This window comes from Eleutherodactylus coqui, chromosome 1 (assembly GCF_035609145.1).
Source record: "Eleutherodactylus coqui strain aEleCoq1 chromosome 1, aEleCoq1.hap1, whole genome shotgun sequence".
NCBI lineage: Eukaryota > Metazoa > Chordata > Amphibia > Anura > Eleutherodactylidae > Eleutherodactylus > Eleutherodactylus coqui.
Window position 1 is genome coordinate 99114232 of NC_089837.1, and position 18331 is coordinate 99132562.

Consider the following 18331-nt stretch of genomic DNA (forward strand, 5'->3'; position numbering starts at 1 on the left):
TGTGGCACATTGGTCTACATTTGCTATAACTGAGCCTCTAGATTGTGAAAACTTGTAAGCCTTGTTATGTGTGGCCGAGCATTATCCTGCTGGAAAATGCCTCTTGGAAGCCGCCATGAGATGAACACATGTGGCTGCAGGATGTCCTGAACATATCGCTGAGCTGTCATTGTCCCTTGTATCACAAATAGGTGCGACGGACTGTTGTATATGATGGTCCCCATCACACCAGCAAGGGGCAGTGCACCGCATCACAGCAAAGGCAGGATTGAGGTGCTCACCCCTAGGTATCAGTTCCAAAACTAAACCTGGATTAGTCGCTGAAGACAACCCGGGCCTTCTTGGTAGCAGTCCAGATTCATCCTTCATGACACTACTACAAACGGAGGTGACGGTGCGTGGATGTCAAAGACAGTACATGTAATGGCCAATATCCTTAAGCCAATTGCCTGGAAATGGTTCCAACAAACACAGGGGTGTAACGATGGTGCCATCTGTCTCTGGATGGCGGACAATGAAACCGTTGGAGCTAATGATGCTTGTGGGACAGTCAGTCAATACTCTCTAGTGGTGGTCTGTCAAGGATGTCCTGAGCACAGTTGCCTTGTGTGCCCTCACGCATCCACTGGTCCCAACACCTCCTAACAGCCTGGTCAGAACGGCCCAGGTGGGGGGTAATTCATCAATATCACCATCCAGCTTCAAGCATTCCAATAATGAAATATCTTTGGTTGTGTCATAGATTTGTGTCTAGTAGCCAACAAGCTCTACACAAGTGGAACAAGAGCTCACTAAACACAAGTTGCCTCTGAGAGCCTTTTCATAGACTAAAGGTGGAACCACTTTTAGGACGTCAGGTGACAAGACCATTCATCTAATCATCCCACAACTCTAATCACTTGTATATCTACCTGAGATGTAACTTCATGCTCAATTTTGCAGTCAAACAACAACTCCTTCTAGAGGAGCGATTTTTTTTTTTTGACAAACAGTGTATGAATCCTTGTCTACCAGTTGTTTATAGTCAGATCAGCAATACAATGGAGCACATTTATAAAGATTTTTACACCAGTTTCTGACGTAACAAAGTTGCTAATTTTTCTGAAAGCAGATATTTGAACAAAAATTTTCAACTTTTCTTCATTCAGTATCAGTCCTGCCACTTCCTGAAAAGTGGGTGGGACTTGTTTCAAGGAGGCATAGCTGCCCTGGACCAAAAGATTCATGTAGAATTTTTGCCAGAAATGGGTGTAAATTATACTAGAAATGTACATTAGGTCGGACCTGGTGTACATTTCTTTGAAGGAACATGGAGGTCCCAGGATACACCTAATACATGAACCTTGCACCTCTTCATGTATTAGCTGCAGTGTTTGCTGGGGAAAACTATACTAATACCGGTGTTATACATGCTGATCTTAGTAAATTTCCTCCAATGTTTTTGAGATTTCTTTTCTGCACCTAAGTGATAATGCTTTGTTATATTGGGACCTCCAAGATACATCAACCAGCATCCCATGTTGATTCTTTTGAGCTCCATGTTTCCCATTATGCTTGCGTTATCTTTATGTTATAGATGAAGCCCCTTGGGGACATTTATTACTGCTGTTGCAGTAGAATTCTGGTGTACGATGTGCCTTTTTTGGTGCACATCAATTCAGACAGATGTATCATTGATTTGCACCATAAAGAACAGATGTTACACCTCTCACTCCACTTTTCAAAAGGGTCTAGAAAAAGGGAAAGTAGTTTGAGTTGAGTGGGGGGTGGGGGGGGGGGGTGAGACATTTATGACATGCAATTTTGTAAAAAGTTGCAAAATTAGCTACAATCTTCCTCCAGTATGTGTACTTCTCTTTAATATTGCTTACAGTTTATCACTATATTTGTCATTTTATACATGTTTTCTTTTTCAATTGCTGTTTAACCATCGCCAAGATGCCATTTGTTGGAAATCTTACAAAACTTGTAAGTTTGAAAAAAAATAAAATAAAAGTGACTTCACATCTCTAGGTATGTTGAAAAATGTGACAAATTTAACAATGTTGTCTGACATTTGATAAATTTGTCACATTTTTAAACTAAAGAAGGCAAGAAAAGCTGCAAGAAAACTAGTGTCAAAAATTCCCTTGATGATAAGTTACCCCTATGAGTTCTCACTGAAACTAAAAATAAATCTTAGCTGCTGACTTCATCATCACATAGTAAAACTTGTCAATGTGTGATGAAGGTATCTGAGCACGTTTAGTTGTTGGTGTGAAATCTATTCTTCTCCTGGTTAACCAGCTTCCCTGCCGGTATCCACAACTTATTTATAGGGGCAAGGAAGCACAAGGGTGAAGATTCTGAACAGGACCGGAGAATTCCCAGGGAGACTTTTTATTACAGACGTGGCATGGTGACTCAGTTATCAGACTTAAAAGAATTAATGAAGAAACACTATTTAGCATCCTAGGAAGAAAAACACAGATCACCAACATGTGACGGTTCAGTAAAATGTGAAACATGCATTTATATACAGTGTAATACATTAATTAAGGTTTGGTTATATAAAACCTGAAAACCCCTTTAAAATGAAACTCCATATTGGACTTTAGCTTCAAGATTTTGAGCTGATTAATTTAATGACACAGCGCTCCAAATTCTCCTTGGAGTCATAGATTTAAAAGATAGTATTCTGGCTGCCTGCAGTCACCACAAGGGGGAGCTAAAGAGCTCACTGCATACTAGTTTGTAGTAAGCAATTGCTTTCTCTAGTTGCAGCTGCAGATAATCAGAATGTGATTTTTTTAAAACCATGGCTATACAGGGGATTTGGAGCTTTGTATCATCAAATTAATCCACAGAGAAGTTTGAACCTATTTAGATTGACTTTAAAGAGGGCAGTGAATGATGTAAAATAAATATATTGCATTTTTACGGTCTTAAGTGCGCTCCCATAACCCAGCGCACGAGTCCTGGTTCTTGCCACTCCAATCCCAGAAAAAACTGCAGTGGTCATGTGCCGTACATTGACTCAGCCAATTACAGGCTTCAATAGTCACATGTCATTCATGGCAGAATTACTGCTGAATCCTAAAAGAAGATAATCCAGCAGCACTCAACAGATTACCCACTATAGGGAGGTGAGTAGGGATGCATCAGCCACCCTATGGGCTATAAACCCACTGCTCAGGTAGAGTTATCCAAAATAGTAAAGGCAGTGGCAGCATCAAAGTATGGTGAAAAAAATAATCACCGAATCTTTATTGTCCCATGTGTAAACACAAAGGCAATGTTTCAACCCATGAAGGTTTTATCAAGCCTCAATCAAGAAATAGCTATATCTTGTAATCTCACTGAAAATGAATGAAGTGTCTCTGTGCAAACGTGACCTGCCCTCCATTCATTGATGTGGGAGAAGCAACCAGGTAGTGAGATTAGAGGAAACAGGACCCTCGTTCTCGAGATTAGTTGGGGTGCCAGTGGTCAGAGCTCAACAAATTTATCAGTTTTCACCCATCCAGTGACTGAGTGAGAACTTGAAAATTTGTGCCCTATCCGGAATACCGCTTTAAATAGCCAAATGCATGACTAGATTGTCTGCAGATGAGAAAGCTGGGTGCACACACTGCCTCTTTAAGAGACAGACCAGGATTACCTACTTGCATGCTATAGAGGTAAATTAACAGCATCTGCCACAGGCCAAACAGGGAACACGGCACGCGCCATGCCTAACAATGGGTTTTGTAATGTGCGCCAAATCCTTTGTTCACCTTAAAAATTAGGGGCAGGAAGACATGAATACATCTAGCATTGGGAGATGGTTTCCATTGACTTCTGCTGCTTCCGCTCTGACCCCTGTTTAATTAAGGCACTGTCACCGGGCGCACAATCAGCTAATGGTATTGGGTCCCAAGCAACACAACCCAGCTGATCAACTATTGATAAGGATAAGTCATCAGTAGTATTCTCCCTGGAAAACCCCTTTAACATGACTGATGCTTCATGATAACTTGATTTACAGCGTTGAAGTACATTGTAGTTAAATATAACAGAGTCAAGAAATATTGACCATATTTTCCTTCTCTTGTGTAGGTCAGCCTTAGGTGGAATGCCACATAATAGCAATCGCAGACTCCTTCAGACACAGGCACAGGTCAATGAGGTAAGTCATAGTCTCTTCTAACAGAGCTACTGTCATGATAACGTTGCAGGGTGATGAGGCCATCCATAAGAATGCCCTGACTGACACAGTGAGAAAGGCATGCTGATAGCAACTTTTCATGATCTAACCCAAACAAATCTATAAAATGTCCAATGAGGTTATCAGAAACATATTGCAGATTCAGAGTCATCGATATTAAAACAGATGTATCAAGCAAATATCATTACTGATGCATGACCCTCAATATTAATGTCCACTGGTAACTGAATTTGAAATTCACTTCTGTAGGTAATAATTGAGTCATATCTCCTGTGTAGTTTATTGCGAATTATTGGGGATCCTCTCTTCTCTCACTTATAAAACAAACACATTCAAGAATCTAGGTCAGTCTTTCTTAAACGGGGTTCCAGGGAATCTTGGGGTTCTTCGAGCCCTGGCCATTGACAAAGCTGTACCCACCCAAATACCAAGCTTCTTTGTGGCAGGAATGGCATCAGGGGTTTCCCTCTGATAATGAACTTGAGATTCACTGCTCTACCTGTTCTAGTAAGTTGCAGTTTCATTGAAAAAATACAGGGTGATTCCAGAAGAATGGTGCAAAAGTAAAGCTGATTTATTCATACATGAGTTGACATACAACAGCCAGAATGACATGAAAGATAGAACTTTTCACATTTTTAATGCACCTTACAGATGTTTGATGGGGGCGCTGCTAGTGACATGGCGGATGACAAGTCGATAGTCCAGTGCTGTCCAGATGCGTCCTGGCAGATCCTCTGTAATTGATTCCACTGCAGAAGAGATGTTTAGTGTCACCAATGGCCGCACATTGTACATCTGTAAGGTGCATTAAATACTTGTAGGAGTTTTATTTTTTAAATCACTATGGCCATTGTATGTGAATTCATGTATGAAGAAATCAGCCTAACCTCTGCACCATTCCTTTTAAATCACCTTGTATATCTGGAACACAGTCATGCAGCACTAGATGGCATTACAGAAATATATGTTTGTGAGCCATGAGGCCATGTGACCAATGGACGTGATGTCTCAGGCCTGAGAGAAAGCTGCAGCACGTACAGGAGTGCCATAGCCACCTCAAACAGCTGATCAGCAAGAGTCCCGAGTGGCAGACTCCCAACAATCTGATATTGATGACCTATCTTACTTCTGGAAAGCTATTTTAAAAATTGGGAATATCTGACTGCTGCCTATCACAACACAGAAAAACAATTTAAATAACAGAGTTATAATGACTACTGATAATCCATATAAGTAATGATGAGCAAACGTTTGAAAAGTTTGGTTTAGCCGTTTCACCAAATTTGGGCAAAAACTTTCATTTGATCCAAATTAGTTTGAACTGAACAAGGACTTCACCAATCCCCTTAAACTTGTGTATAACACTGTCTAAGGCCCATAAATGCCCTAAATAATACTATAAGGTCACCTAGAAGGGTATCTAAGTATTTTTGAGCTGTTTTAACCCCTTAATGCTGCAGGGCATACATTTACATCCTGTAGCGTCAGAGTATGTATGAAGAGAGATCGCAGGGCGATCTCTCTGCATACAATGTGAGCGCCAGCTGTTTCTCACAGCCTACATCTGGCAGCAACAGCTCTGATAAGCCAGGTGGCTGATCTGAGCTGTTAACCCTTTAAATGTTTAAACTAGAACAATATGGGAAGGGAAGTGAAAGGCCAGGTAAAAATATACAGCTAATTAATACATTTGAGAAGCTTGCTATTAGAAGTGGAAAGGAAGAACAAGGGTAAAAAAATTCAGAAGGAAAGTAGAGGAACAAGAGACACCGATCACAAACTAAAATGTTCCTACACAAATGCCCAGAGCATGGGAAACAAACAAGGAGAATTGGAGCTCCTAACACAGGAAGAGAAATATGATGTCATAGGCATCACGGAAACTTGGTGGAATGATACACATGATTGGAATACAGGGCTTGAAGGATACAACTTATTTATAAGAAACAGACCAAAAAAAAGGAGAGAAGGTGTTGCGTTGTATGTTAGGAAAACATTAATCTCCACAGAGATTCGAGCTTCAGAGCATGGGAGTTCTGTATAAACTGTTTGGGTAAGAATACAAGGAGAGAACAGCAGAAAGGACACCATTGTAGGCATTCACTATAGGCCGCCCGGGCAAGCAGAAGATATTGATGAACTCCTTCTACATCAGATGGCCAAGCTCTCAAAAAAGCACAACATAGTGATCATGGGAGATTATAACTATCCAGACATTTGTTGGGAATCTCTCTCTCGAGTAAAAGTAATGGATCCAACAAATTCTTATCTGCTCTTGCTGAAAACTTTATCTTCCAAAAAGTAGAAGAGAATACAAGGGGATCTGCTATCTTGGACCTAATTCTTACTAACAGGGAGGGAATGGTTGAGGAAGTAAAGGTAGGTAGGACCTTAGGAGGAAGAGATCATGCTATCCTTCAATTTTGGATAAAAAAAGGAGGAAAACCTGAGAAAACTCAGACCTCAAGATTGGATTTCAGAACGGCAGCTTTTAATGAACTCAGAAAGTGGGTAGGAAGAATCCATTGGCTGGATGTTATTAAGGACAGAAATGTCCGAGAAGGTTGGAAAATATTGCGAAATGAGAATCTCAAAGCACAATCATTAAAGGGGTTGTCTCGCGAAAGCAAGTGGGGTTATACACTTCTGTATGGCCATATTAATGCACTTTGTAATATACATCGTGCATTAAATATGAGCCATACAGAAGTTATTCACTTACCTTCCCTGCGCTGGCGTCCCCGTCTCCATGGCTCCGTCTAACTTCAGCGTCTAATCGCCCGATTAGACGCGCTTGCGCAGAAGGGTCTTCTGCCTTCGGCTCAGTCTGGCACGAGCAGCGTTCTGGCTCCACCCCCTTCTACGCGTTATCGCGTAGCTCTGCCCCGTCACGTGTGCCGATTCCAGCCAATCAGAAGGCCAGAATCGGCACACCTGATGGGGCGGAGCTACGCGATGACGCATAGAAGGGGGCGGAGCCAGAACGCCGCTGCTGCCGGACAGACACGAAGGCAGAAGACCCTTCTGCGCAAGCGCGTCTAATCGGGCGATTAGACGCTGAAGTTAGACGGAGCCATGGAGACGGGGACGCCAGCGCAGGGAAGGTAAGTGAATAACTTCTGTATGGCTCATATTTAATGCACGATGTATATTACAAAGTGCATTAATATGGCCATACAGAAGTGCTTATCCCCACTTGCTTTCGCGAGACAACCCCTTTAACAATCCCCCAAAAAAAGCTTTTAAAGAGACAATGATGGATGAACAGAGAACTTGCACACATGTTAAAAGGGAAGAAAAATATGATTATCAAATGGAAAGAAGGGGGAATATCTAAAGAAGAATATAATGCAGTCTGCAGAAACTGTAGGGCAAGTGTCAGAAAAGCTAAAGCTAATAATGAATTGAAGCTTGCAACACAGGCCAAAAGCAATAAAAAAGGATTTGGGGGATATGTCAAAAGCAAAACAAAAGTCAAAGATGCTATTTAATGCTTACAAGATATACAAGATAAAAATGGTGAATTGGTTAAGGATGATGTTGAGAAAGCAAACTTTTAAATTCCTATTTTGCATCTGTTTTCTCTCAGAAAGTAGATATAACATCAACTGATCTTCCCTGTGCTATTGGGGGAATAAAAGAATGCAGGCCATCTACAAGCAGAGAGATGGTGAGGGAACACTTAGCTAACTTAAATGAATTGAAGTCTCAAGCTCCAGATGAATTACATCCTAGGATACTAAAGGAAGTAGCTGAAGTAATTGCTGAACCACTCGCCATAATTTTTGAAATTCCTGGAGAGAAGGAGAAGTCCCAGAAGATTGGAAAAGGGCAAATGTCATCCCCATCTTCAAAAAAGGGAATAAACTACAGGCCTGTGAGCCTGACTTCTATATCAGGAAAGATCTTTGAACAAATTATTAAACTGCATGTATGCAAGTACTTGGATAAAAATGGAGTAATTAACCAGAGCCAGCATGTATTTGTAACAAACAAGTCATGCCAGACAAATCTAATTTCCTTCTATGACAGAATCACTGACTGGGTTGATCAAGAAAATGCGGTAGATATAGTATATCTTGACTTTAATAAAGCCGTTGACAAAGTATGTCATACCATACTTATTGAAAAAAATGACCAAATATGGGATTGACAAGGCAACTGTTAGGTGGATTCACAACTGGCTAAATGATCGTACTCAAAGAGTGGTCATAAATGGCATCCAACTGGAAGAATGCATCAAGTGGGGTGCCACAAGGCTCTGTCCTAAGCCGAATGTTGTTCAACATTTTTATAAATGATCTTCAGGAGGGAATTGATGGAAAACTGATCAAATTTGCTGATGATTAAAAGCAAGGAGGGATAGCTAACACTAGGGGAGAGAGAGAAACACACGTCATCAAGGTAAAGGAATCAGAAGAGAGTTAAATATTAGAGATGAGCGAACGTACTCATCCGAGCTTGATACTCGTTCGAGTATTAGCGTGTTCGAGATGCTCGTTACTAGAGGCGAGTACCACGCGATGTTCGAGTTACTTTCACTTTCATCTCTGAGACGTTAGCGCGCTTTTCTGGCCAATGGAAAGACAGGGAAGGCATTACAACTTCCCCCTGCGACGTTCAAGCCCTATACCACCCCCCTGCAGTGAGTGGCTGGCGAGATCAGGTGTCACCCGAGTATATAAATCGGCCCCTCCCGCGGCTCGCCACAGATGCATTCTGACAGAGATCAGGGAAAGTGCTGCTGATGCCGAAGCTGCTATAGGGAGAGCGTTAGGAGTGATTTTAGGCTTCAAGAACCCCAACGGTCCTTCTTAGGGCCACATCTGACCGTGTGCAGTACTGTTGAGGCTGCTTTTTGCAGTGTTGCACATTTTTTTTTTTTGTATATCGGCCGTGCAGAGCATTGCGTCCAGAGCATTGCGTCCTGCAGTAATTTTACATAGTCCATGGCCAGTAGTAGTGGTGAGGCAGGGACAGTGAAAGACATATCCAGTCTATATACGCAGTGGGCTTTTCCAAAAAAATTTGGGAAAAAAAATCTATTTGGGCTGCCTGTGACCGTCCTGACTGTACTGCGTCTCTGCTGGGGGTAGTTGTCCTAATTCATACGCAGCCAGTTAAGTGTTACAGCAGGCTTGCGCAAAATTCTTTCCTGCCTCTGCGTTGCCTCTTACATCACCGCTGTCATCCTGTCCAGAGTGAAACAGTCTGCAGTAATTTTACATAGTCCACGGCCAGTAGTGGTGGTGAGGCAGGGACAGTGAAAGACATATCCAGTCTATATACGCAGTGGGCTTTTCCAAAAAAAATTGGGAAAAAAAATCTATTTGGGCTGCCTGTGACCGTCCTGACTGTACTGCGTCTCTGCTGGGGGTAGTTGTCCTAATTCATACGCAGCCAGCTAAGTGTTACAGCAGGCTTGCGCAAAATTCTTTCCTGCCTCTGCTGTGCGTTCCGTAAGCGAAGTCAGCCTCCAACCACAGGCCAATAAGCGGCACATTTAATTACAGCGTTCTGTTTCTGCACTACTGGTAATACACCATGCTGAGGGGTAGGGGTAGGCCTAGAGGACGTGGACGCGGGCGAGGACGCGGAGGCCCAAGTCAGGGTGTGGGCACAGGCCAAGCTCCTGATCCAGGTGTATCGCAGCCGACTGCTGCGGGATTAGGAGAGAGGCACGTTTCTGGCGTCCCCACATTCATCTCACAATTAATGGGTCCACGCGGTAGACCTTTATTAGAAAATGAGCAGTGTGAGCAGGTCCTGTCGTGGATGGCAGAAAGTGCATCCAGCAATCTATCGACCACCCAGAATTCTGCGCCGTCCACTGCTGCAACTCTGAATCCTCTGGCTGCTGCTCCTCCTTCCTCCCAGCCTCCTCACTCCATTACAATGACACATTCTGAGGAGCAGGCAGACTCCCAGGAACTGTTCTCGGGCCCCTGCCCAGAATGGGCAGCAATGGTTCCGAATCCTCTCCCATTGGAGGAGTTTGTAGTGACCGATGCCCAACCTTTGGAAAGTTCCCGGGGTCCGAGGGATGAGGCTGGGGACTTCCGGCAACTGTCTCAAGAGCTTTCAGTGGGTGAGAAGGACGATGACGATGAGACACAGTTGTCTATCACTCAGGTAGTAGTAATTGGAGTAAGTCCGAGGGAGGAGCGCACAGTGGATTCGGAGGAAGAGCAGCAGGATGATGAGGTGACTGACCCCACCTGGTTTGCTACGCCTACTGAGGACAGGTCTTCAGAGGGGGAGGCAAGTGCAGCAGCAGGGCAGGTTGGAAGAGGCAGTGCGGTGGCCATGGGTAGAGGCAGGGCCAGACCGAATAATCCACCAACTGTTTCCCAAAGTGCCCCCTCGCGCCATGCCACCCTGCAGAGGCCGAGGTGCTCAAAGGTCTGGCAGTTTTTCACTGAGAGTGCAGACGACCGACGAACAGTGGTGTGCAAACTTTTTTGCGCCAAGATCAGCCGGGGAGCCACCACCACCAGCCTCACCACCACTAGCATGCGCAGACATATGATGGCCAAGCACCCCACAAGGTGGGACGAAGGCCGTTCACCGCCTCCGTTTTGCACCGCTGCCTCACCCCTGTGCCCCTACCTGCCACTAAGATCCAACCCCCCTCTCAGGACACAGGCACTACCGTCTCCTGGCCTGCACCCACACCCTCAACTCCGCTGACCAAGGCCCCATCCACCAATGTCTCTCAGCGCACCGTCCAGCCATCGCTGGCGCAAGTGTTGGAGCGCAAGTGCAAGTACGCCGCCACGCACCCGCACGCTAAAGCGTTAAACGTGCACATAGCCAAATTTATCAGCTTGGAGATGCTGCCGTATAGGGTTGTGGAAACGGAGGCTTTCAAAGGTATGATGGCGGTGGCGACCCCGCGCTACTCAGTTCCCATTCGCCACTACTTTTCCCGATGTGCCGTCCCAGCCCTGCACGACCACGTCTCCCACAACATTGTACGCGCCCTAACCAACGCGGTTACTGCCAAGGTCCACTTAACAACGGACACGTGGACAAGCACAGGCGGGCAGGGCCACTATATCTCCCTGACGGCACATTGGGTGAATTTAGTGGAGGCTGGGACAGAGTCAGAGCCTGGGACCGCTCACGTCCTACCCACCCCCAGAATTGCGGGCCCCAGCTCGGTGGTGGTATCTGCGGCGGTGTATGCTTCCTCCACTAAACCACCCTTCTCCTCCTCCTACGCAACCTCTGTCTCGCAATCAAGATGTGTCAGCAGCAGCACGTCGCCAGCAGTCGGTGTCGCGCGACGCGGCAGCACAGCGGTGGGCAAGAGTCAGCAGGCCGTGCTGAAACTACTCAGCTTAGGAGAGAAGAGGCACATGGCCCACGAACTGCTGCAGGGTCTGACAGAGCAGACCGACCGCTGGCTTGCGCCGCTGAGCCTCCAACCGGGCATGGTCGTGTGTGACAACGGCCGTAACCTGGTGGCGGCTCTGCAGCTCGGCAGCCTCACGCACGTGCCATGCCTGGCCCACATCTTTAATTTGGTGGTTCAGCGCTTTCTGAAAAGCTACCCACGCTTGTCAGACCTGCTCGGAAAGGTGCGCCGGCTCTGCGCACATTTCCGCAAGTCCCACACGGACGCTGCCACCCTGCAACATCGGTTTAATCTGCCAGTGCACCGACTGCTGTGCGACGTGCCCACACGGTGGAACTCTACGCTCCACATGTTGGCCAGGCTCTATGAGCAGCGTAGAGCTATAGTGGAATACCAACTCCAACATGGGCGGCGCAGTGGGAGTCAGCCTCCTCAATTCTTTACAGAAGAGTGGGCCTGGTTGGCAGACATCTGCCAGGTCCTTGGAAACTTTGAGGAGTCTACCCAGATGGTGAGCGGCAATGCTGCAATCATTAGCGTCACCATTCCTCTGCTATGCCTCTTGAGAGGTTCCCTGCAAAGCATAAAGGCAGACGCTTTGCGCTCGGAAACAGAGGCGGGGGAAGACAGTATGTCGCTGGATAGTCAGAGCACCCTCCTGTCTATATCTTAGCGCATTGAGGAGGAGGATGAGCATGAGGATGATGAGGATGAGGAGGAGGGGGAAGAGACAGCTTGGCCCACTGCTGAGGGTACCCATGCTGCTTGCCTGTCATCCTTTCAGCGTGTATGGCCTGAGGAGGAGGAGGATCCTGAAACTGATCTTCCTAGTGAGGACAGCCATGTGTTGCGTACAGGTACCCTGGCACACATGGCTGACTTCATTTTAGGATGCCTTTCTCGTGACCCTCGCGTTACACGCATTCTGGCCACTACGGATTACTGGGTGTACACACTGCTTGACCCACGGTATAAAGAAAACCTTTCCACTCTCATACCCGAAGAGGAAAGGGGTTCAAGAGTGATGCTATACCACAGGACCCTGGTGGACAAACTGATGGTAAAATTCCCATCCCACAGCGCTAGTGGCTGAAGGCGCAGTTCCGAGGGCCAGGTAGCAGGGGAGGCGCGGAGATCAGGCAGCATGTACAGCACAGGCAGGGGAACACTCTCTAAGGCCTTTGACAGGTTTCTGGCTCCCCAGCAAGACTGTGTCACCGCTCCCCAGTCAAGGCTGAGTCGGCGGGAGCACTGTAAAAGGATGGTGAGGGAGTACGTAGCTGATCGCACGACCGTCCTCGGTGACGCCTCTGCCCCCTACAACTACTGGGTGTCGAAGCTGGACACGTGGCCTGAACTCGCGCTGTATGCCCTGGAGGTGCTTGCTTGTCCTGCGGCTAGCGTCTTGTAAGAGAGGGTGTTTAGTGCGGCTGGGGGAATCATCACAGATAAGCGTACCCGCCTGTCAACCGACAGTGCCGACAGGCTTACACTCATCAAGATGAACAAAGCCTGAATTTCCCCAGACTTCTCTTCTCCACCAGCGGACAGCAGCGATACCTAAACAATACGTAGGCTGCACCCGCGGATGGAAGCATTGTTCTCTATCACCATCAAAAACGTGGACCCTTTAGCTTCATCAATCTGTGTATAATATTCATCCTCCTCCTCCTGCTCCTCCTCCTGAAACCTGACGTAATCACGCTGAACGGGCAATTTTTCTTAGGCCCACAAGGCTCAGTCATATAATTTTTCTAAACAATTTTTATACGTTTCAATGCTCATTAACCCCTTAACGACCAATGACGTACCTGGTACGTCATGGAGCGTCGGGGTATGTATGAAGAGAGGTTGCGTGGCAACCTCCCTTCATACAGTGCGGGCGTCAGTTGTTTATAACAGCTGACACCCGCGGGCAATAGCCGCGAGCGGCCGCGCGGCCGATCGCGGCTATTAACCATTTAAATGCCGCTGTCAATTCTGACAGCGGCATTTAAATCCCCCGAACGATGTTCGGGGGTCCCGCGCGGCCCCCCCGCGGTGAGATCAGGGGAGCCATGCACGTATCATGGCAGCCGGGGGCCTAATGAAAGGCCCCAGGGCTGCCTTAGCAGACTGCCTATCAAGCCGTCCCCGTGGGGTGGCTTCATAGGCTGCCTGTCAAAAAGCAGTATGACGTAATGCTATAGCATTACGTCATACTGCAGGAGCGATCAAAGCATCGCATCTTAAAGTCCCCCAGGGGGACTTCAAAGTAAAGTAAAAAAAAGAATCAATAAAGTTTTTTTTTAATTGAAAAAAAAAAAGTTGTAAAAGTTTAAATCACCCCCCTTTTGCCATATCTATTATTAAAAAATCTAAATAATAAATTAAAAATATGTATTTGATATCGCCGCGTCCGTAAAAGTCCGATCTATCAAAGTAACACATAATTTTTCCCGCACGGTGAACGTCGTCCGAAACAAAAAATGAAGAACGCCAGAAATGCACTTTTTTAGTTACCCTGTCTCCAAGAAAAAACGCAATAAAAAGCGATCAAAAAGTCATATGCATTCCAAAATGGTACTATCAGAAACTACAGGACATCCCGCAAAAAATGAGACCTTGCTCAACTACGTCGACGGAAAAATAAAAAAGTTATCGCGCGCACAAAATGACGACAGAAAATAATTGAAAAAAATTTTATGTCTTTTAAAAAAAAAAAGGAGTATAGTAAAAAAAAACCTAAACAAGTTTGGCATCGTAGTAATCGTACCGACCCATAGAATAAAGTTATCATGTCGTTTTTGTTGCCATTTGTGCGCCGTAGAAGCAAGACGTACTAAAAGATGGCAAAATGTTGTTTTTTTTCCATTTTACTCCACTTAGAATTTTTTAAAAGTTTTTCAGTACATTATAGGGTACTTTAAATAGCACCATTGAAAAATATAACTCATCCCGCAAAAAACAAGCCCTCATACAGTGACGTGGATGGATAAATAAAGGAGTTATGATTTTTTTAAAGGGGGGAGGAAAAAATGAAAATGGAAAAAGAAAAATGGCTGCGTCATTAAGGGGTTAAAGCGTTGAAACTTGCACCTGAACCAATTTTTATTTTAACTGGGCTGCCTCCAGGCCTAGTTACAAATTAAGCCACATTAACAAAGCGATTAATGGGTTTCACCTGCCCTCTTGGTTGGGCATGGGCAATTTTTCTGACGTACATTAGTACTGTTGGTACACCAATTTTTTGGGGCCCTCGCCTACAGTGTAATCCAATTAATTTTTTGGCCACCTGCATTAAAGCTGACGTTACATCAGCTGTGCTGGGCACTGCAATGGGATATATTTATGTACCGCCGGTGGGTTCCAGGGAGCCACCCATGCTGTCGGTCAACACGGAGTTGTAACTGCATGTGTCCACTTCTAAAGAACCCCAGTCTGACTGGGGCATGCAGTGTGGGCCGAAGCCCACCTGCATTAAACATGACATTACCTCAGCTGTGATGGGCAATGCAATGGGATATATTTATGTACCGCCGGTGGCTTCCTGGCACCCACCCATGCTGTCGGTCCACAGGGAGTTGTAACTGCATGTGTCCACTTCTAAAGAACCCCAGTCTGACTGGGGCATGCAGTGTGGGCCGAAGCCCACCTGCATTAAACATGACATTACCTCAGCTGTGATGGGCAATGCAATTGGATATATTTATGTACCGCCGGTGGCTTCCTGGCACCCACCCATGCTGTCGGTCCACACGGAGTTGTAACTGCATGTGTCCACTTCTAAAGAACCCCGGTCTGACTGGGGCATGCAGTGTGGGCCGAAGCCCACCTGCATTAAACATGACATTACCTCAGCTGTGATGGGCAATGCAATGGGATATATTTATGTACCGCCGGTGGCTTCCTGGCACCCACCCATGCTGTCGGTCCACAGGGAGTTGTAACTGCATGTGTCCATTCTAAAGAACCCCAGTCTGACTGGGGCATGCAGTGTGGGCCGAAGCCCACCTGCATTAAACATGAAATTACCTCAGCTGTGCTGGGCACTGCAATGGGATATATTTATGTACCGTCGGTGGGTTCCAGGGAGCCACCCATGCTGTCGGTCCGCACGGAATTGTAACTGCATGTGTCCACTTCTAAAGAACCCCAGTCTGACTGGGGCATGCAGTGTGGGCCGAAGCCCACCTGCATTAAACATGACATTACATCAGCTGTGCTGGGCACTGCAATGGGATATATTTATGTACTGCCGGTGGGTTCCAGGGAGCCACCCATGCTGTCGGTCCACACGGAGTTGTAACTGTATGTGTCCACTTCTAAAGAACCCCAGTCTGACTGGGGCATGCAGTGTGGGCCGAAGCCCACCTGCATTAAACATGACATTACCTCAGCTGTGATGGGCAATGCAATGGGATATATTTATGTACCGCCGGTGGCTTCCTGGCACCCACCCATGCTGTCGGTCCACAGGGAGTTGTAACTGCATGTGTCCACTTCTAAAGAACCCCAGTCTGACTGGGGCATGCAGTGTGGGCCGAAGCCCACCTGCATTAAACATGACATTACCTCAGCTGTGATGGGCAATGCAATTGGATATATTTATGTACCGCCGGTGGCTTCCTGGCACCCACCCATGCTGTCGGTCCACACGGAGTTGTAACTGCATGTGTCCACTTCTAAAGAACCCCGGTCTGACTGGGGCATGCAGTGTGGGCCGAAGCCCACCTGCATTAAACATGACATTACCTCAGCTGTGATGGGCAATGCAATGGGATATATTTATGTACCGCCGGTGGCTTCCTGGCACCCACCCATGCTGTCGGTCCACAGGGAGTTGTAACTGCATGTGTCCATTCTAAAGAACCCCAGTCTGACTGGGGCATGCAGTGTGGGCCGAAGCCCACCTGCATTAAACATGAAATTACCTCAGCTGTGCTGGGCACTGCAATGGGATATATTTATGTACCGTCGGTGGGTTCCAGGGAGCCACCCATGCTGTCGGTCCGCACGGAATTGTAACTGCATGTGTCCACTTCTAAAGAACCCCAGTCTGACTGGGGCATGCAGTGTGGGCCGAAGCCCACCTGCATTAAACATGACATTACATCAGCTGTGCTGGGCACTGCAATGGGATATATTTATGTACTGCCGGTGGGTTCCAGGGAGCCACCCATGCTGTCGGTCCACACGGAGTTGTAACTGTATGTGTCCACTTCTAAAGAACCCCAGTCTGACTGGGGCATGCAGTGTGGGCCGAAGCCCACCTGCATTAAACATGACATTACCTCAGCTGTGGTGGGCACTGCAATGGGATATATTTATGTACCGCCGGTGGGTTCCAGGGAGCCACTCATGCTGTGGGTCCACAGGGACTTCACAATAGGGAGTTGTAGCTGCCTGTGTCTATGAATTAAAAACCCCGGTCAGGTTGGGGCATGCAGTGTGGGCCGAAGCCCACCTGCATTTAATCTGACGTTAGCTCTGCTGTCCAGGGCACTGCAATGGGATACATTTATGTACAGCCGGTGGGTTCCAGGGAGCCACCCATGCTGTGGGTGCACACCGAATTCCCATTGCGGAGTTGTACCTGCCTGTGACTATTTATAAAAAACCGTGGTCTGACTGGGGCATGCAGACACCTTGACAGAATGAATAGTGTGTGGCACATAGGTTCCCCATTGCTATGCCCACGTGTGCAGCTCCTGATGGCGGTGGCACAGGATTATATTTCTCATTGCTTCTGTACAGCATTGTGGGCTATCGCCCCGCCCCTTTTAAAGAGGGTCGCTGCCTAGCCGTGCCAACCCTCTGCAGTGTGTGCCTGCGGTTCCTCCTCATGGCAGACGCACTTATAAATAGACATGAGGGTGGTGTGGCATGAGGGCAGCTGAAGGCTGCGCAGGGACACTTTGGTGTGCGCTGTGGACACTGGGTCGTGCGGGGGGGGGGGGTTGGGCAGCATGTAACCCAGGAGAAGTGGCAGCAGAGTGTCATGCAGGCAGTGATTGTGCTTTGTTGGAGGTAGTGTGGTGCTTAGCTAAGGTATGCATTGCTAATGAGGGCTTTTCAGAAGTAAAAATTGTTGGGAGGGGGGGCACTCTTGCCGCTATTGTGGCTTAATAGTGGGACCTGGGAACTTGAGATGCAGCCCAGCATGTAGCCCCTCGCCTGCCCTATCCGTTGCTGTGTCGTTCCCATCACTTTCTTGAATTGCCCAGATTTTCACAAATGGAAACCTTAGCGAGCATCGGTGATATACAAAAATGCTCGGGTCGCCCATTGACTTCAATGGGGTTCGTTACTCAAAACAAACCCTCAAGCATCGCGAAAATTTCGTCGCGAGTAACGAGCACCTGAGCATTTTGGTGCTCGCTCATCTCTATTAAATATGCCTTCACTGAATTGAGCCTTAAAATATAACTTTTATTAAATACAATACTTAAAATCATAACGCTTCAAGACTAACAACATAAATTAAGTGACAAAATCACTATTATAACCCACTATGTCTGTTCATTGGTGGGACCCACCAAAATTCACATAAGAGATTCAAATAAGTTCTAATTTTGACTCTAGTTTGAAAATACTTAATTAGCCATTGGGGTCTAAAGTGATCCATCTATAGGGGTGACGCTGTATGGATCAAGAGGTTCCTGATGAGTCGGTAGCACGACTGAAACGCGTCAAACCTGCTGAATCATAATTTGCGAGAATTATCCTAAATTAGATTTATTTAGGACCCTATAGAACAATCTGCATTATAATTTCTAGAATCATTCTTAAATAGAGATGAG

General features: G+C 46.5%; 1 protein-coding gene across 1 annotated transcript in view; it reads left to right on the plus strand.

Annotated features, from left to right (window-relative positions):
• The first annotated feature begins 484 nt into the window (after positions 1-484).
• Positions 485-18331, plus strand: part of LOC136624158 (vesicle-associated membrane protein 3-like) — a 37921-nt gene continuing 20074 nt past the window's right edge. Inside the window, exons 1-2 of the mRNA XM_066598242.1 lie at positions 485-549; positions 4078-4147. Coding sequence (XP_066454339.1) covers positions 485-549; positions 4078-4147 — 135 coding nt within the window. The remainder of the gene's footprint in view (positions 550-4077; positions 4148-18331) is intronic.